General features: G+C 53.0%; 1 protein-coding gene across 7 annotated transcripts in view; it reads left to right on the top strand.

The window, feature by feature from the left end:
* Nucleotides 1-20,281, top strand: part of ADAMTS2 (ADAM metallopeptidase with thrombospondin type 1 motif 2) — a 267,913-nt gene that overhangs the window by 165,053 nt on the left and 82,579 nt on the right. For all 7 annotated transcript variants that reach the window (XM_053670905.1, XM_053670906.1, XM_053670907.1 and 4 more), the window contains exon 5: nt 7,419-7,502. In XM_053670905.1, coding sequence (XP_053526880.1) covers nt 7,419-7,502 — 84 coding nt within the window. The remainder of the gene's footprint in view (nt 1-7,418; nt 7,503-20,281) is intronic.

Here is a 20,281-nt window from a genome sequence, read left to right on the forward strand (position 1 = left end):
CCCCACAATGGCCTGGCTCTGGGGGCCACAGGCTCCCCATGGCCCTTCAGACACAGAATGATGTGCAGGGCACTCACGCCCCTCCCTCAGGTCTGGGCTCCCATCTCCTCTGCATCTCTCCTCTGTGCCACACTTCGGTGCCTGTTTTGAGCTGGGGAACAGTGGGGGTGATCGGGGGTCAGGGGCTGCTCAAGAAGACAGATCCCATGCCACTGTGCTCACCACTTGCTCTCACCTCCAGCAGGGCAGATGTCCCCTCAGGGCCCTGCCAGGGAGCAGCAGGCAAGGACCCCTGAGGCTCCCAAGTGCCCCTGGGAATGCTCACCCTGGAGCCTCCTGGCTCTGCAGGGCACAGGTGGGAGTCAGAGCTGCCCTGGCTTCCTCAGTCTTTTCTGGGTAGACACCTGCTGGGCAGGGTCTCTCCTTTTTTCCTCGTCACTTGGGGACCCTGGGATCCTAGAAGCTGTGGGGAGGCTGGCCTCACTCCTCATCATCTTTGCTGGGGGTGTAGGAGGCAGATCTGGCTTCAGGCTCTTTACCTGGGTTGCTCAAGTGCACTGGGCCCCGCATGGTCCAGGTTGGATCCTGTGCCATATGATCTGTCCACTCTGCAGCCACTCCCAGTCCCAGGCCTGTGACGTCCACCCTGCCCACACAGCTGGTGAGTCTGGAGCCCACATACCACTCTGGGCCTGCTCACTGATCTCACTCCTCCTAGCACCACTCGACGTGGACTCTGCTCATGCTGTGTGGTTCAGCTTAGGGTCCAGGTGGGAAGCAGGGCCCATAGCCCTCGGATCTGTTTGACCTTAAAGGGGTGAGGGAGCCACAGCAAGGCTGGAGGCCACAACCCTGGGCCTGACTCCCCACTCTGCTCAGCTGCCTCCTCTCCCCTTCTCGGTCAGCTGAAGCACATCTGCTCCACTGTCCCTGTCCCTGGGGCTTCCAGGTGCCACAGCACCATCCTATTGATGCATGCAGCCTTCTTTCTCTCTCCTTGGGTGGAAATGCTGGTGGAATGGCAGAAGAATATGAACTACAGGAGGAATGAACGTCACTGGTGTGTCTGTCACTCGTGTGCATTGGCTGTGCCCTGTTGGACTCGGCTCAGAGATCATACCTCAGGGCTGGAGCTTGCTCCCCATAAGCTCTGAGGCTGGTGGGAGAGGGGAGGGTGGCTATGGCCTCCCTGAAGCCCTGCTTGTTGCAGGGAACCAGGGCTGGGCCCGGGCTCCGTGGCCAGGGCACCAGGCTCACAGCTGCACAGGGCAAGAGAGAGCTCTTGCACAGAAAAGGGCAGCTTTCAATTGTCACACAGAGCTAATCCCAGTCAGTGCCTAGTCCAGAGCAGAAACTTGCCTGCATCCTTTAATAAGAAAAAGGTACATTACAAGGTATTTTCCCAAAGAGAGAGTCCCTGGCCACCATCCATGAAAGAAGGGCTGCCTCGGTGAACATTTTCTCCCAGGTTTCAAGACTCCTGGAGCAATTTCTCAGACTGGGCTCAAGCACATTGTCCCAGCCTGCTGTCCCGTTGCAGCCGGGCTGAGGAGAGCAGCTGCCCAGCACTCAGGTCTCGGGGCAGGCTCCGGGCACTGGGCCCTCACCCTCAGTCTAGGTCACTGCAGGGCCTCAGGGGCTTGCTGCTGTCACACACTTTGCCCATTTCCTATTGGTCCATGTCTCCAAAGTTACCCCCTCCTTCATTTATGTAAAATTTTTACTGACCACCTACTGTGTTCTGGACACTGCTGGGAACACAGCAGTGAGCAAGAAGGAGAGGCACCTCCTGTTTCAAGTAATTGTCAAGTCTGGAGCAGCTTCTTCAGTGGGTGTTTTAGGTGCTTTGAGCAGGGGACAGTGATGGGGGGAGAACATGAAGAGCCAGAGGGCACAGCAAGTGCAAAGACCCTGGGGTAGGGAGGGCTCCCCATGCTGGGAGCCCAAGTCTGGCCAGGCCCACTCGAAAAGAAGCAGCAGGGTTTTGACTTTATCCCAGTTGCAGTGGGAGGGCTTTGGGGTAGGGGCAGGAGATTAAACAGGGCAGTAACTGCCCCCCTTCTTTGAAATGCGTTTATTACTTGGACTTTGTTTCTTTGAATGCTCTTCAAAGAAATCCAGGGGCTGGAGCGGAGAAGAGGGAATTCCAGGCATGAGCCTTTGCACAAGCAGCCAGAGAGCCGCCAGACTTCAGGAAGGTGGAGCTGTGGAACCGAGGGCTCTTGGAGGAAAGTATCGGAAGTGGATCACAGAGAAGCCAGCCAGGCCTGCCCAGAAGGGGCTGAAGGGTCTGCTCCTGGGGCACTGGGGAGCCCTTGAGGGTCCTGGGCAGAAGGAGGTCAGATCTTCTCCAAGCGGTGACCGAGTTGTGAAGAATGGTGTGTGTGGGGGGTGAGCAATCAGGGGCCTGCCACCTCCTGCCCGCCCAGGAAGTGAGCTCAAGTACCGGGAGCAGGAAGATGTGAGGGAGGCTTCAGGAGGCCCTCCTCTGCGTTTGGTGGCTCTTTTTGCCATGTGTGTCAGCTTTCTGCTCAGCAGAAATGTCTCGCCTGAATCCCTATCAAGGATGGCTGTTTCAGTGGGAATTTTACCCATTGTTCCCAGGGGTTCTCATGCTCGCATGGGTGCCACGGGCTTCCTGCTTCACAGTCCCATCTGAGCAGCATCCCGTAGGGAGAGGGAGGCGGCCCGGAGGTTCAGAACCCCCTGGAAAGCTGGCATGGCCCCAGGGGAAGGCAGGGCCACGCCTCAGGCCAGCAGAGACCTGGGGCAGAGGGGCCCTCTGCCCAGCACTCTGTGGGAGCTGGGTGCCAGCACCACTGGGGGAATCTCTTCACCAGGTGGGGTCTCTGCCACAACACATTCTGCCCAGGCCGGTGGTCCCCATGGGGGTCCTGCCTCTGACCTACTCTCTAGGCCCCTGAGGTCATATGAGGTAGGGGGCCACCCAGAGGTCCAGCTGCCACCGGGAGGTGCAAGTGTCACAAAGCGAGGCCAGAACACACCAGCTGGAAGCCTGCCCCCGGGGGGAGCATGTGAAAGGGGTAAAGCCTTCCTACAGTGGAAATGCACCGTGGTAGGGTGGGGGGAGTCTCAAGAGCAGGCTGGGCTGCTGGCCTTACCTGTGGTCTGGCCTCTGCGCTGGCCTCTGTGGGCACTGCAGACATCCTCTGTCTAGTTCCTCAGCAGCCCAGAAGGCCTCACTGATGTCCAGGTCAGAGTCAGGGCACCCAGCTCAGCTGATAGGAACTGGCAAGTAATGAGCAGCCCTACAAACAGAGCCTCCCAACCTGGGCCTTGGTGCAGCGGCCTTCCTCCCGGGGCCCTGGTGGCCGCACCCCAGCCCTGCAGGACGCGGGCCGCCGCCCCCAGGAGCTTCAAACCAAGCAGGGTCTCCCTGGGGTTCTGGTCACCGCCTGCTCTGAGTCAGGAGTCAGGGTCAGACCTGTCCAGTGTCCAAGAAGGACACAAAGCCGCCCACCCAAGGTGACAGCAGCTGCTCTCAGGCCCAGTGGCAGGGCCAGGATGACCCTGGACCCTGAAGGACAGGATCTGTCAGGGCAGGAACTGAGAAAGAGACCAGCCTCAGCTTCTCCTCGCTTATGTGGGGCTGACCATCCCTCCTCACAGGGCTGTCAAAAGCATGAAAGAGATCATTCTAGACACTCATCCCTGAGTCCCATCCAGGTAACAAGGCAGGCTTTCTGCCTTCCAGAAGGTTGGTGGGCAGGGCTCCAGGCCTCCTTGTGCGCACCGACAGGGCAGGTGCCCTGGGGTCCACCCCAGCCTGGCTCTGAGTGGCGCGGTCAGCACGGGCTTCAGAGTGCTGTGGGGGTATAGAGGGGCCCCAAGCCCCTCATTTTCTGGGGTGGCTCTGAGACATGACACAGGTTTTTCTCCCTGCCCCACTCACAGGAAAAAAGGTGGCCTGCCTCTTGTCATTGAGGGGCGGGGCTCAGTGCACCCTGGGGGCCACAGGGCTGCGTGGGAGGTGCCCATTCCAACCCAAGCTACTCCTGCTGTCTGCCCTTCTCTTCTCTCACCTCTGCACCTGAGCCCCACACACCCACCTCTCAGCCTCTGCAGCGGGCACTCAGTTCCCTCCTGTAAAGGAGCCAGCGTAACCTTGAAGACCACGGTCTCACAGTCCTCCTCTCAGCCCTGGTGTGGGCTGCTGCTCTTTGAGCAGAGTCGAAAACCTCTCCCAGCTGGCCTCCCAGGACGCCCCCTGCCAGCCCCTCCTCCAGCAGCACCAGGATCACCCTGGGCCCGGGCATTTGCTGGTGCTGCTCCCTCCGGCAGGAGCACCGTTGCCTTTGCGAGGCTTACTCGTTTCCATTTCTCAGCTCTGCAGTGGAAGGCCGTGTCCTCAGTCTCACCCACAGGACAGAGTCCGCACTAATGTGCCTTCTGGTCCCTACATTTTCCTCATTAGTATCATCATGACCATAGAACTGGTTTTGTTACTTTCCAGTTTCCCTTTCCACCTCCCAGAAGATGGCCAGCTCCATGCTGGTTCGCCGCAGAATCCCGAGTGCCAGGCATGCAGAGAGGCCAACAGCTCTGTGCTTGCCACAGGCCAGGCCACACGACTCTGGACCCCAGTGAGTGGACTGGGAGAGAGAGGCCCAGATGCCTCAGTTTTGGAAGTCCCGCTGAGAACCTAGGACAGGTCTGTCATTGGGCTAGGGGTCAGTGCATGGTGGAATGGACATTTACACAGCAAAGCTCAAACATGGGGAAAACCCATCTTCACTTACTTCTAACTGTGGCTCCCCTCACCGCAGCACAGAAGGAAAACGTGTGCCCTGGCCTATGAGAGGGGCTCAGGCTTTTACCATTTGAAAGCTGTTAGGGGGGATGACTCAGATCAGAACTTGAGCTTGACTTCCTGCTGGTCATAGTCAGCTCTGGCCATTCTAACTAAATACCATAGGTTAGGTGGCTTAAACAGCACACAATTGCAGTGTAGGTTGTGGAGGCTGGAGGTCCAGCTGGTTGGTTCCTGGTGAGGGCTGTCACCCTGGCCTGCAGACAGCCACCTTCTTGCCACATCCTCACATGGCAGAGAGAGAGACAGAGACAGTTCTCTGACATCTCTTCCTATAAGGGCACTAATTGCACCAGGGGATCCCCACCCTCATGGCTTCTTCTAACCCTGATCACCTCCCATCATTACACTGGTTGTCGGGCTTTCAGCATATGAATTTGGGGACATAGTTCAGTCCACAGTAGAGCTGTTCGTCACTTTTCCCTCCTCCCTCTGCATAGGGATGCAAGCATGATTCGCCCCCCCCCCCCCCCCGCACACATCTGTCCCAGCCCGCTCTGGACACTGGCCCTCCAGGCTACAGACCTGTGGATTGGGTTTGGGTCCCTCAGAGTTTGTTGTCTCTGTTGCAGACTCCCCTCCTGCTGGCCAGTACCCTCGGGCTCTCTGAGACCCATATCTGGCCCCAGCCATTCTGCTCACTGTCCCTGGATCACCTCCCACCCTGACATAGCTGGGAGCTTGGCTATTCTTGCAGGCCTCTTGCTTCTGAAGCTTCTCGGGCTCCATTGCTGCTCTCTGAAGCCACCCCAAAATGTGAGCCAGTCCCCCAGTGAGGGTAGCAGTTCAAGCTCTCTCTGCAGTCATCTCCTCAAAGATCGAGGCCGGTTTTTCCACCATTCCCAACCTCTCCCATCCCCCTTCCCCCTCCCCCGCTGCCAAGCGCCCTCCCTGCTCCACTGCCTTCTTTATTTCAGCACTGTGACTTTCAGTCAAGCCCCCAGAGCAAATTGGCCAGTTTTACTGGTAATAGATAAAGCAACTACTTTGAAGACAAAAAAAAAAACCCTTTCTCTCTTAAGAAAAACTGGGTTTTAGGGCTATTGTCTTGCTGTGGACTAAAATATCTAATTTGACCCTAAAAGCTGGGCCAGATCACTGGTGTTTTAGGGGTGTGCTCCCTGCCCCTGACACCTCGAGGCCTGCGGCGGCCTGAGCAAAAGCAGTGACAAGTAGGATGTTTTACCATTTTCACCACGTCTTTCTCACACATGTGCAGTCAGTCCTCGGCAGTTCTGTGCAGTGGGGACTGCCACCTTGTTTCACAGAGAGGAAGCTAAGGCTTGAGTGAGTATTACAATCAGCTGCCCCTTCCCAGGGGTGGGGCTAGAGCAGAATTTGATGCGTCGGTACGTGATTTTCCTTGTTAACCCTCATATTTCCCAAAGGGTCTTTCCACTCTGTATAGGTTGCTGTTATCATTGCTCAGACAGAGACTGTGCAAGTTGGGGTTGGGAGCAGGTACAGCGCTGGCCTAAGACAGCAGAGTGGCTCCACCCTCACAGGGCGCCATCAGCAGCCCCTGGGCTCAGAGTGCAGGCAGTCAGGGGTGCAGACAGTTCACTCTCCCACTCAGTGGCAGCCTGAGTGGGTTGATTCTTTCAGGGTTCTGAGCACTGGCTGGGAGCTGCTGGGGACACTCAGGGAAGGTACAGGGGACTGCAGCTCACCATTGTGGGGGACACAGAGACCTGGAGAACAATGGACCCAGCGCTCGCTGAGGAGCAAGCACATCAGACTGGGGAAGCCCTTTGGAGAAGGAGCCACTGGAGGTCAGGCCGTCTGGAGCAGAGGTTTGCTCAGCCAGCACAGGAGGTGGCAGTGAGGGGCCGCCCCAAGCAGAGCCCTGAGAATGTGTGCAGCAGGGTCTGTGTCAGCCTAGCCTGTGGGTAACTGGTGCTAGCTGTGCTGTGGGGAGTGGGGTCCCTCCTCTTTCTTGTGCCATGACCCTCTTGGTATCTGGTGAAGCCCATGAGCACCTGCTCAGAATAATGTTCTTCAATGCAAAAATAAAATATGTGAGACTGGGCCAGTGGTAAATTACAAAGGAAGCCAATGACACAAGCTACAGGTGCCAACAGAGCAAGACAGCACCTCTGTGACTGGGTAATGTCTCTTCTTCACCAACACATCCAGTCAGATCTGGCGCTGGGTCTGCACAAACCCCCTTCCAAATGGTGACAAGCGTGGGTGACTGTGGAGTGATTTCTGCTGCTGGCAGTGCTGGCCCTGTCCCTGCCTCTGGAGTGTGCAGCCTTGGGTCACCCTTGAAGGAAAGGCTATGTGCAGTTAGGGACCGATGCCAAGAGAGGGGCAGTGTCCCAGACCAGGCTCTGGGTAGAGAATGCCCATGCTGGCAGGAGGGCGCTGAGGAGGGGTGGCTGTTGTCCCACAGCAGTGGTGGCTGCGAGGCAGGTGGCACAGAGGAGGGAACAGCTGGGCTGCCAGCGGAGGTGATGCCTGGTGCAAACTGGGGACAAGGAATGAGTGCGAGCTGGGCAGGTGGTGATATCATTGGCAAAGAAAGCCAGGGCTGGTCTTTGGGCCTGAGAGTCCTGCTGACAACATCTCCCTGGTGGTCTTTCAGGTCAATGAAATCTACCATGACGAGTCCTTGGGGGCCCACATCAACGTGGTGCTGGTGCGGATAATCCTGCTGAGCCACGGGAAGGTGAGTGAGTCCAGGAAATGGGGGTGCTCTGAAGGCGTCTGCAGGTGCCCCAACAGCCTTGACTCTGCCCCTGCACTTGCTTCCTTCAAGACACAGCAAACTTGGGAGTCCCCCAGCTTCCTATTCCACTGGCACCCCTTGTTTTCAGATGCGGGCTTTGTTATTATCCTGGTGTGGTGAGGCTGACAGATTCAGTGGTGACTGCTAGGGGAAAGCCGGTTCATTCCTCACAGATCCGGCCCCTCTGGCCCCGGGGAAAACACCAGGGCTGGTCAGGGACAAACAGATGGAGGGGGCGCAGGCAAGAGAGCCTTACTGTGGTCTCTACAGGAAGCCGTGGGTGAGCAGGAATGGACTGGCCACTCTGAACAGTTTCAGCAGGCTGTGGGCTATGGTGCTGGTGCCTGGCCCCAGGCTGCTCAGGGCAGGGTTGGCCTGGAGTGTGAGACACTGAGGAAAGAGCTGTTGAGGCTGGACTCTGGATGGCTTGGTTTGCATCTGAGAAGCACGCTCCACAGTGAGCTGCTCACTGTCTCTAGAATGTGGCTCACCCTGGGAGGGCAGTTCCTCCAGGGTCAGCAATGTCCCAGCTGTCAGAGCATCTGGAATACCACTACACATGCTCACTTCAACTCCTGCCCGCGTCTTTATCCCGTGCCTACCTCCTCCCCAATAGCACAGCCTCCACCCCACCAGGGCATCTTGCCCTCCCCACTGTCAAACTTGGATCTGCCTCTCCCAGCAACGTGCACAGGTCAGTGCACATTTTGTTCATTGGAACAGAGGAAGAGAGGGCCCCCACCCCATGATGGGAGGTGGAAGGAAAGGGGTTGCCCGGCAAGAAGAGATGTGAGGAAAGAAGATGCCCGAGGTGCCTGCCAGCTGGGCCTGAGTGCGTGCCTGTGCCAGGCAGCTCAATGCCGGGACCCGTGTGGAGGGCACAGTGCCAATCCCCACTTCACAGAGGGAACACTGCAGCTCAGAGCAGTGCAGCGCATGCTCAGCACAGGTGAGTGGCCAGAGGTATCTGACTCCTGGGAGGTCGGGCTTCCAGCCCTGGCACCTGAATTCTAGTGTCCATGGTCCGCCTCATCAGTGTGCTGAAAATCAGATCATAACAAGATCAAGTCCCTCAGGTGTGGTCATTACGTGACAAAATTCCACTGCCCACAGCTTACAGGGCCACAGTATCAAAATGGCCATGAAGGGCTTGTTTGGCGGGGTGACCCCCAGGAACGGGGACCTCGACCCCCTGCGCTTGCCCTGGAAAGTGTGTCTCTGAGGGAGGGTGCGGCCCCAGCCAGGGGCCCACCCTCGCAGATGCTCAGAGAGCATAGGGTTTGCCAGGTCACAGGACAAGCAGGAGCTGGTGGAAACCCAGGCCTTTCACACATTACATTTTAACAGGCGCACAAGTTTTGAATGATATCAGGAATAAAGTTAAGTTAGTAGCACAATTTCTTCCTTGGCCCACAGAAAGAATCTGTGCTTTTATTTTGAGGGATCATAGGATGCTCAGAAATGACATAAGCCCTTTAGGTCCTAAAGAAAATTGGGGTGAATGTGATAGAACACATGCTGTCCAGGCTCTGTTCTCTGGCTCAGTGCCCCAAAGCGGGGGGCAGGAGAGGGCTGTGTCAATGGAAGTTTCAACTCCCTTGAAAACCAAAAGCAGCTCTCAGGAAGACAGTGAGGCTGCAGCAGCAGCTGAGTGTTTGGAGGGCTGAGGAGCACAGCCCCCCTGGAACAGGAGGCGGCATGCAGGTGCTTCCCAAGAGGAGCAGGAGAGCAGGACTTCAAGGTCACCCGGCAGGCAGCACAGCGAGGCCGACCACAGCCCCACAGCCCAAACCGCAGCCTAGGACAGCAGAACCAAGGAAGGCATCCAGAAAAAGCAGAAATCAATACACTAGAAACTAGAAAGAAACAATAGAATCAGTCAAGAAGAGAGCCTCAGACACAAACCTCACACATACATGTGTGATCTGGAAACAAGAGAGACAACACCAGACACAGGGTGTGTCTTCCTGCGGTAACACCAGGGGCTTCTGTGGGCAGAAGCAGGAGCGGCGGCACTTTGGCATGGGGCCGCAGGCGAGAGCCCCATGTGGGCCTTCCACTCACTGTGCAGCCCACTGGGGGCTCGTGGGGGCAGCTGGTACACACCTTCCACCTGTGGTGGAAGACCGGGGAGCTGTGCAGGGGCTCGGTCCTGTGTCCGAGCTCGTGGTGATACACTAGGCACACAGACTCAGGGAAGAGAAGCCAGGGGTGGGTCCAGCCCAGCCACCCAGTCCAGCTTCTGTTTACAGGCAGTGGCCTTCAGAAAGAACGTCCTTTGGGCTTTTCCCCTGTCCCCAGTGGAGTAGCCATCCCCATGTTCCCTCTTCCCTCTTACTCCTCCTTCTCCCAAGATCTGGTCCTTCCACCCCTTCCAGTCCCAGCCTGGGGCCCCTCCATCAGGACCCCTGTGTCTGAGGAATTCTCAGGCCTTCAGAATGAGCCTTTGGCACCTCTTTCTGTCACTAGAGACAAAGAATGGGAAACTTCAGGTCCTGGGGTACAGAGGGAGAAGAACCGCTCATTGGTCTGGACACCAGGGACAATTGCATTTATCCCAGGTTGCCCCACGTCGATTGAAAAGAAAAATCTGGAAGTTGTACATAGCTCATTGGTCAGCAGTGCTGACGGAGCTTTGGCCCCCATCTGTCTGTCTCCCTCGCAGTATCGGTCACTCAGCTCAGAGCTTCATTATCTGAGATGCTCCTGGCCCTCTCTGTGATCACTTGTCCCTCCCAGAGCCGGCTCTCCTTGCAGTTCTTTGTCCTTAACTGTGGCCATAGGCTGACTTTGGGGAGGAAAGTCAAACCAGGGGTGAGGATATTGGGGACGCTGGGGCAGAGAGCCTGGGAGATCGAGGCTTTCCTGGGACATGGGGATATTTCAAAGTAGACTCAAGAGAAACCTAGAAAACTTCCCAGTGAGTCCCATAACCACAGAGGGAACTCAAGTTCTTCACTGTTTTCAAAGTTATCTTAAAATACTCTCTGAATAGAGAGAGAGTCAGATCATCTCCTTGACAGTGTGTCTTAATCATTTGCAAGGACTGGCTAAGCAAGGATAATACGAAGCCATGTAAACTGTTTCAGAATGTACACAGATGCATATTTATATATTCTGAATCCACCCAGTTTATTTTTGTAGCCAGCGCAATTCCTACACTCAAGGGCAGCATGTCCAGGACCAAGCACAGGCCTCGTCCCTTCTACAGATTGGTGTGGGAACCCTGAGGCATCAAGGCACTAATTCAGTGGCTTAAAGGAAAAGCTCCCACCGTGACGAGTGGTGGGGGGGGGTCTGTCCTAGGGGTGTGAGAACAGCTTCCTCTCAGCAAGTCTGTTCATACATCCAATCACATCTGCTTCCTTGTGGCAAATGTCAATTAACAAATACCCCCCAAAGGGATTCTGTGAGCCCTGTGCTGTGCTTGGTCAGACGTGTCCCTGACCTTGGGCTGTACCAGAGCAGAGGTATGGACAAGGGAGCAATAGTAACAGGAGGTTCAGGGGCTCCCCGGGGGCAGGGGGGAGGAGACAGGCAACCCCTCCTGAGGAGGTCGGGGCAATGCCTGGAGGAGTGACTTGCCCACCCAGGAAGGCGGTGAAAGGTCACTTCAGGCACAGCAGGAGATGAACAGGGTGAGAGAGCAGCTCATACAGGAGGAAGGGAGGGCAGCTGAGTCTGACTGGAGGGACTGAGGGGTGTGGTTGGGGGTGGCTTCGGAGCTGACACTGAAGAAGCCACAAGGAGCAGGTGAGGCCCTTATTCCCCACCCCCTGGGCTTTGCTTCGCTGCCTGGGGTAGGTGCAAGTCTGAGAATGGTGTAACCCGATTAGCAGTGCTTTTAAAGCTTATTTTTATTTATTCATTTTTAATTTAAGGGAAGTTGGCACACTATATCAGGTTAGTCATATTAGTTTAGGTATACAGTATAGTGATTCAACATTTTTATACCTTACAGTGTGATCACCCCACTAATTCTAGCTATCATCTGTCACCATGGCAATGTGTCACAGTGTTGTTAACTACACCCCCTTTACCTTTTCACCAATTCCCCCTCCCCCTGGATAACAATCCTTTTGGTCTCTGTTTGTATGAGTCTGGTTTTGTTCTGTTTGTTTGTTTTTAGATCCCACATATAAATGAAAGCACAAAACATCTGTCTTTCTGTGTCTGACTAATTTCACTTAGTACAATACAGCAAGGATGTGGGGAAGAGGGAACCCTCATGTACTGTTGGTAGGACTGCAGATTGGTGTAGCCAGTATTGAAAACAGTGTGAAGATTTCTCAAAAAAACTAAAATAGAACTGCCATGTGACCCAGCAATCCCATTCTGTGTATATATCCAAAAAATACCAAAACACTAATTTGCAAGGGTAGCCACATCCCAATTTGCATTTCTTCTATGTGCAGACCCGGTGGGTGGGGGCTATGGCTTTGGAGGGGGTGGCCCCCGAGGGAGGGAGGCCATGGGGGCTGTGCAGAGACCACGGGCACAGGGACAGGGACAGGAGGACGGACAGAAGAGCACTTCAGGGGCCTGACCAGGAGCGAGTGGGTGCTGAGTGGGTGATGGTGGAGAGGCGCTGAGTCCCATCCCAGCAGGCGGCCAGGGAGAGGCTGGCACCAGGGTCTACAGCCAGAGGGAAGGTCAGCGCTGCTTTTGAAGCCAAGGGCAGGGGCATGGGGAAGCAAGCCACATCAGGGGGGCAGGCAGGGGGCAGGTGTAGTGCTGAGGAAGAGCCCTGGACACAGCAGGGGCAGGCTGGGGCAGAGCAAGGGGCTGAGAAGGGATCTCTTGTTTTTTGGGGTTTTGTTTTAAAACTGAAAATTAGTAACAAATGCTAACATAACAACCCGAATTTTTCAAAGGCAGAAAAAGAATCCAGTGTCTCTAAAAGTGTTGTGCATAGCTAATTCTTAGGATGTTCATAGATGTTTACACGGGAAAATAGAGGGGTTCCATGGTCATGTAAGTCTGAGAAATGCCTGCAAAACACAGCAAAACAGGATGACTGACAGCAAATTACTCAGACTTTACTCTGGACAAGTGATGGGAAAGCCCCAAGACCTGGGTCAGATGCAGAGCTTCTCAGAGTCCTGCAGAACTGGCTGAGGGAAATGCTGCCCTGGGGACAGTCATGGTAACACCGACACCAAGAACAGACATGTGACTTGGTGACGCAGGTCCTGGAAATTCCAGGCAAAGTCAAATGACATGAAACCTGTGAGGGCAAATTTGTCCTCACGTCCCCCTGTCCACCACAGATGAAAGTGAAACTACCAAGACATAATCTACTTGGGGAGGAGAGATGGTCAATCTCTCAGAGGAGAAGGGCCACAACCCTCTTCTTCAACAGCTTTTATTAGGTTATAATACACAGGAATACAGTTAGAGCTCATCAATCAGTGTCAGGCAGCAAGGATTAAACAATAGATAACATTTCAAAGAAATCTGAGGGCTTAATCTGAGTCAGTGTCTGTCAGGTAAGGGGGTTTCAAAACCTGGGAGACATACTCATTTCCTGCTCAGACCCTTATCACATGAATGAAAATACTCTTAGCAAAGCAGGCTTCATAGGACTTTGTGAATTCTTTCTTATGCCCGATCACCCCGGAACCCACTCTAGCCGACAAAGGACCGCACCACCTTCCTAGTCACAGGTTTTTAGGTTTAAGTGGATTAGAGCCAGGAAGCACTTCTCCCAGACAGAAATGGGAACTCAGGCTATGTCAGAATAGCCAGGGGGTGAGGGTCCATCACTCCCTCTTTGTTGCAGTCCCCCAGTCCTTCCTTGAGGGCCTCCCAAGTGTTCCTGTCTGGCTTAGGTTGCTCCTCCTCTGAGGGGTCTTACCTGTCACTGACTAACTGACCAAGCATTGGGGGCAGAGATGGATGAAGCAGAAGCAGTGTTCCTGCCAGGGAGATAAGCTTTGTCTCCTTAGTGGCTCACAGTCCAGAGATCGCTCACTCAGTCTTAGCCATGGGGGGAGTTACAACTCCTGAGACCAGGCAGAGCAGTTCCCAACAGAAACCAATGCTGGAAAAGAGCCTCTAAAATTAGAATTGTTTGCTCATAAGTATGTGCCTGGAAAACCCAAAGGAATCCATTATAAAGCTTATAGTAAAGGGCCTCAGTGGCATGGCCAAATAAAAGATAATTATACAAAAATTAGTAATTTCTTTGTGAACCCACAATATCCTGGTAGCAGGAGAATAAGGAGAGGAAAGTTCCCTTCACAATAGTAACAAAATGTAAAATACCTAGAATTGTCCTAACCAGACAACACAGAGCCCATTGGGAAGACAATTGCACATTGTTAACGACAGGGAAAAAAATCAACATAAATGAAGGGATATGTGCTGTGTCTTCTGGGAAGACTGAGTAGAGATGTGGATTCTTTCCAGATTAATAATTGGAAATTTGATCTAAGGTTCATCTAGAAACAGTCAGGATGGCTGAGAAAGTTTTGAGAGCAAATCAAACAAAAAGAGATTTCCTTCAAACATCTTGTAAAGTGAAAATATTTAAAATCAAACTGTATTTGTGCATGTATTAACAGATCAATTGAGTAAAATATATACCTCTTGAAATGCCCCTTATGTAAGTAACTGAACATGCGATAAATATAAATAACATGGTTAAGGGTTATAAATAGATATGATATATAAATTTCATATATAATAAATTAAGTATATCATAGAAATATAAACGAATAAAACATTAATTATTTAAATTATACAAATCAAGAAAAACACATTGATTGTCAAGGGCTCCCTGAGCATAGATACAGTAGGAAGAATTGTAAAGGGGAGATAGATATATATTTAAATACTTAAAATACAAAACTGATGTCAAAAAAACAATTAAAAGACAAACCATAAGCAGGAAAATATTTGCAATGTGGCAAAAATATTCTAATATATGAAGAACTCTTCTAAATTATAGGAAATACAGAATTGACAATGGAAATAAACAGGTAACAGAAGGGAAAATATTTAACTGCTACTAATCACAGAAATAAGAGCACTGAAGAATTCCAACCAAGATGGAGGCATAGGTAGACACACTGTGCCTCCTCGCACAAACAAAAGAAGGACAACAAAAATTCAGAAACAAAATAACGACCAGTACTGACAGAAAATTGAACTGCATGGAAGTCTGACAACCAAGGAGTTAAAGTAGACACATTCATCCGGACCAGTAGGAGGGGCGGAATCAGGTGGCCAGGCAGAGAGGGTCACGGCCAAAAAAAAAAAGCGGTGGCTAGCGGACCCTGGTCACACAAGGGGGCAGCAGGCAGACCCAGCAAGGCAGCGGATTGTGGAGGGGCACAGCACACAAGGTAGCTGGAAGAGCAGGCAGTCCCACATTGGCACACAGATAAACCAGGCGAAATTGGGGAGTGAGACAGACCATACAATCCAGGGCCCCAGCTCAGGGAAATAAAGCCTCTAAACATCAATTGAAAACACCTGTGGGAGTTGAGGTGCCAGGAGAGACTCCCAGCCTCACAGGAGAGTTCACTGGAGAGACCCACACGATCCTAGAATATACACAAGCCTACCCGCATGCGAATCAGCACCAGAAAGGCCCAATTTCCTCTGGGGAAACAGCAGAAGAAACTGAAATCCAGCAGAGAGTAGAGCAAGCGCCATTGTTTCCTCTCAAACCCCTGCCCCACGTACAGCATCACAACCCAGCAACTGGGTTGCCCTGCCCTGGTGAACACCTAAGGCTCCGCTCCTCACTGCATCACAGGCATGTCAAGACAAAAAAAATAGCCCAAATAAAAGAACAGATCAAAGCTCCAGAAAAAAAATACAACTAAGTGATGAAGAGATAGTCAGATGAACATTTCAAAGCACTGGTGAACAGGATGCTCTCAGAATTGGTTGGATTTGGTCGCAAATTAGATGAAAAAAATGAAGGCTACACTAAGTGAAATAAAGAAAAATGTACAGGGAACCAACAGTGATGGGAAGGAAACTGGGATTCAAATCAATGGGGTGCACCAGAAGGAAGAAAGAAACAACCAAACAGAAAAGAATGAAGAAACAAGAATTCAAAAAAAATGAGGAGAGGCTTAGGACATCTTTAAATGTTCCAACATCTGAATGATAGGGGTACCATAAGGGGAAAAGGAAGGGAAACAAGTGGAAAACTTGTTTGAACAAATAATAAAGGAGAACTTCCCCAATCTGGCAAAGGAAATAGACTTCCAGGAAGTCCAGGAAGCTCAGAGAGTCCTAAAGAAGTTCAACCCAAGGAGGAACACACCAAGGCATATCATAATTGCATTAACCAAGATTAAAATGAAGGAGAGAATTCTAGAAGCAGCAAGACATAAGGAGACAGTTAACTACAAAGGAGTTCCCATCAGCCTGTCAGCTGATTTCTCAAAAGAGACCTTACAGGCAAGAAGGAGCTGGAAAGAAGTATTCCAAGTCATGAAAGGCAAGGACCTACATCCAAGATTGCTCTTTTCTGCAAAGCTTTCATTTAGAATGGAAGGTCAGATAAAGTACTTCTCAGTAAGGTCAAGTTAAAGGAGTTCATCAACACCAAGCCATCATTATATGAAATGTTAAGGGGACTTAAAGAAAAAGAAGATAAAAAACTTGTACAGTGAAATGATAGCAAACTCACAATTATTAACAACCACACCTAAACTAAAAACAAAAACAAACTAAGCAAACAACTAGAACAGGAACAGGAACAGAACCACAGAAATGGAGATCACGTGGAGGGTTATCATAGAGGAGTGGGAGGGGAAGAGAGGGGAAAAAGGTACAGAGAATAAGTAGAATAGATGGTAGGTAGGGGGAGGGTAAGAATGGTATGGGAAATGTAGAAGCTAAAGAATTTATGACCCATGGACATGAACTAAAGGGGGGGAATGTGGGTGGGAGGGGGTGTGCAGAATGGAGGAAAGTGAAGGGGGAAAATGGGACAACCATAATAGCATAATCAATAAAATATATTTAAAGAAAAAGAAGAAGAAATAAGAGCACTGCGCATGATGTAGCATTCGCTATGTAGGCTGGAGAAGTGGACTTCCTGTTGGTGTAGGTGACTGAGGTGGTGCGTGCTCAGGCAGGAGGGTACTCCCATCTCTAGCAAGAAACGTGACAATAGTTATCACTGCCTTCAGGACCCCTCCTGATGGCCTCCATTTTTGTGACTTCCCTAAAGCAGTTTCCAGAGCTATGGATGAAATCTTAGCACAAGTCAGCAGTCCCAGCCCTGCTTCTGAGTGTAAACACCTGGGAGTGGGGTCTGGCTGGGTCTCTGTGGGTGAGTGTCAGCTGCCAGTAGGGCCCATTTCAGGTACGTGAAGGGCACTGGGAAGGGTTACGGGACGTGGTGAATTGTTCGTGCATTTTTTTAGAAGGATACAAGTTACAGTGCAATCTCAATTGTACATACACATAGACTTATAAGAGGTCCTGGAAGGGGCACATTAAAATAAAATAGTAGGTGGTAGGCTGTTGACTTTCGTCTTCTTCTTTGTTCACTTTTCTTAATTTGTCACAATAAGCATGCTTCTTTTACAATAAAACAGTGCATTCTTAATTATGAAAAGTAGTTTACATTTTTAAAAAATCATTTTGAACTGGTTGGGTTCAGATAGCCCTGATCAACTGGATGAGAGTGCCTGATGCAGTGGCACGCCGTGGGGCTCTGTCCTGTCTGACATTTTATTGCTGACTTGAAGGGGGACACAGAAGGGGCTCCATGCTTTCTCTTGGCACCACAGGGAGTGGGTTGGAGATGGGTGGAGAGGGTCTCTTGCTCTTCACACACTGTCTTACCTTTCCTGTGGCCAGGCCTGGGGACTCCGGCTTCCGCATGCCTGGGGGACACTGGGGTGAACCACTTGGTCGGCGTGAGGCCACATCACCCAGGTGGGCTGGCAAATGCCTCCCAGCCATGGAGAGTCAGGCACGGCGCCTCCTGTGCCCCCACGGGGAGGATTCTGCTTTCCGAGGGCCATGTTGGTACCACGTAGGTTACCTGTTGGTGAATGGGGAGGGAGGGGAGTGGGTGTGGGCCACAGCCTACTCTCCTCAGGGACAGCATGGGCATGGGAAGAGTATGAGGTCACACACAGGCAGGGGGCTGCCTAGATCCTCTGCCAGCAAGGCCAGCAGCCCAGGGCACTTGGGCAGTGGGACAGCTTCAGCAAGACCATGAGCAAAACCATGAGGATACAAGGGGTCCAACACCTCACCTCCCTGTCTTCCCAGTGGGAAAGGTCTGGGAATCCATGATGCAAGAGACTAGCAGGGAGAACAGGGCTGGACTCGTGCTTCAGAGCTGAATCCTGATAGTGCCCCCTGTCCCCCAGGCAGGGCTCAGCACCCTGGCCCTGGCCTCTGCTCATTGCCTTGGAGAGGTCAGAGCAGAGGACGTACCAGGGCGTGGGGTGTTGCAGCCCACATGCCAGCCACAATCTCCTCAGCCCAGCCCTGGGGCTTCCCTGGGGGTCCAGCCAGGGTGACAACCAGTCTCCTGCAGCAAAGCTCATCCCTGCTTCGCCCTCCTCCTCCTGACCACCTGCCCATGGAAGCCCAGGGCCCACATCAGGCCTCCTTAGGACATACTAGGTCCCTGGGGAAATCTGGCTCCCACCAAGGCTGCCTTGTTCCAGAGGATTCCAGAAGATGACAGCGTCAGCCTGAGGCTCTTCTTGCCTTTGCAGAGTCACTGGGCTGTGAAGGGGAAGTGGAGTCTTGAGTATGAGTCTCAGTGTCCTTGAGGAGAGCGGGCTGCAGAAGTGCAGGCAGGGGTAGTCGAGTTAGGAGGGGGCTGGAACTGAAGGGGCCAAATGGAGGCCCTGCCCGCTATTCCAGCATCCGCTGGAACTACACAGGGAGCCTAGCCATGGCTCTCGGCTGGGCTGCAGGGCTCAGGAGCAACATCTGGGGGAAGGAGAGGCTGTCCCACTGTCCGGGGCCATCAGATAGCCCAGGAAAGTGACAGTCCACTGAGGTGGCTGTGAGAGCCAAAGGCCTGAGCCCGGCACATAGCACCTGTGTCAGTGGTCCATCGCTGACTGGTGCTTCTGCCAAATGCCTTTTAAAGGAATTATTAGGAAAGGGAAATGTGACAAAAACCAGGATGTACAAAAATACTAGCCTTTACTTTCTATTGTTAAACCCTATAGACATAAAGTCACTTCCAACAAATTGCAAAACATTTCTCCTTTCTGCACATTTTGTTGTGGACAGTGACAGTTTGTGTCCACCAGCCACAGACCCCACTCACACAGCCCATGAGCGAGGCCCCGTCTCCAGGTCTCCGAGGGACATGCCTCATGGGAAGCAGGAGGAGGTATATCCCAAGCAGCCTACCGCTCAGGCTAGGCAGAGCCCAGGGCCTGCCTGCTCCCAGGAGTGGGGTGCATGTGCCTGTAAAGCAACAGCAAAGAAGGCCAGTTCAGAATGGGGGTGCCCAGGAAAGACACACAGCTGGGTGGCAGTGCCCTGGTTGGGCCGGGTCACCAGGCAGGGAACTGCTCGGCTGGACTCCAGGGGCCAGAGGCACAGTCAGTGAGGTCTATGAGGATGAGTTCGGAGGAGCCACTCTGCAAGAAACCCCGCATTTTCTGTTGAGAAGTGAGGACCTGTTCCCAGAAGAGTCTAAGCCTGGTGAGATCAAGGCAGTTGCAGCCAGGAGCCCTGTGAGGAGTGGGGCCTGCATGGCGACCCCTGATATCCTGGGCTCCTGGAGGCTGTGGGGCCGATACCCAGACTGAGGGCAGACAATGGCCCTGGTGTTCTGACGCCGTGATTGGTTCCTAATCGTGACAGGAAGAGGCCAGCTTCCAGGTGCCGCCCCACCCAGGATCTCCACCCCACCCCCCCCAACCTCTCCCACCAGCATCCTCCAGTGGGACTGAAATTGGGAACTCGTGTGAGTGACATGTTTGTCTTCCAGCTTTTAAGAAGCTTCAGGGTTATCTCAAGTTTTTCCTAAAACAACATTTTTCTCCATTCCTTAAAAAACAGCAGCGGAACAGAGATAATCTTGTGTTCCATAGTGCGCCCTCAGCCAGCAGGTTTGGCGCTGGAGGGTTTCATAGCAACTGTCTTCCACTGGCTTTCAGAGAAGTAACGGAAGCTACTGGACAGCTCTCACTTCAGATATTCCCCAGGATGATGAGAATCAAGGCACACGGAAACCAGAGGCCCCGGGAGAACCACGGAAGAACAGCAGGTTTCTTCACATGAAAGACCAGGGTGACACGAGGTGTGGCGTGCTCGCAGGACCTTCTCAGCACTGGAGGAGGAAGGTCTGAGGAATCCGGGTTTGCACTGTGGAGGTGGCAGAACTCCCCTGGGTAGCCCCCTAACCTCCCCAGATGGGGCTCCCAGCCCCCAACTTGATGGGAGCCCAGCCGAGTGGCCAGCCTCTGGGCATCCCAGCCCCTGGGGACCAGCCCCTGCCCTGGGAGGGTCCTGTGAGACTCTGGTCCTGGGCTTCTCTGGGAATAGGCTCCAGCACCTGGGAAGAAGGGTTTCGAGGACATGCCCATGTCCAGGCAGGGAAATAAGGAGCTTGTCTCTGGCCTCTCTGGGCTCTGAGGTGTCTGTCTCAGAGGCTGGAGCTGCAGGGAGGAAGCCCCCAGCCTGGGAAAGCCCACGCTCCCCCCCCCGAGGAGTGTGACCTCTGGCCAATGTTGGTCCTGTGGGACCTGCAGCGAGTTACT

This window comes from Artibeus jamaicensis, unplaced genomic scaffold, assembly GCF_021234435.1.
Source record: "Artibeus jamaicensis isolate MK-2021 breed Jamaican fruit bat unplaced genomic scaffold, CSHL_Jam_final contig_648, whole genome shotgun sequence".
In the NCBI taxonomy this organism is placed as follows: domain Eukaryota; kingdom Metazoa; phylum Chordata; class Mammalia; order Chiroptera; family Phyllostomidae; genus Artibeus; species Artibeus jamaicensis.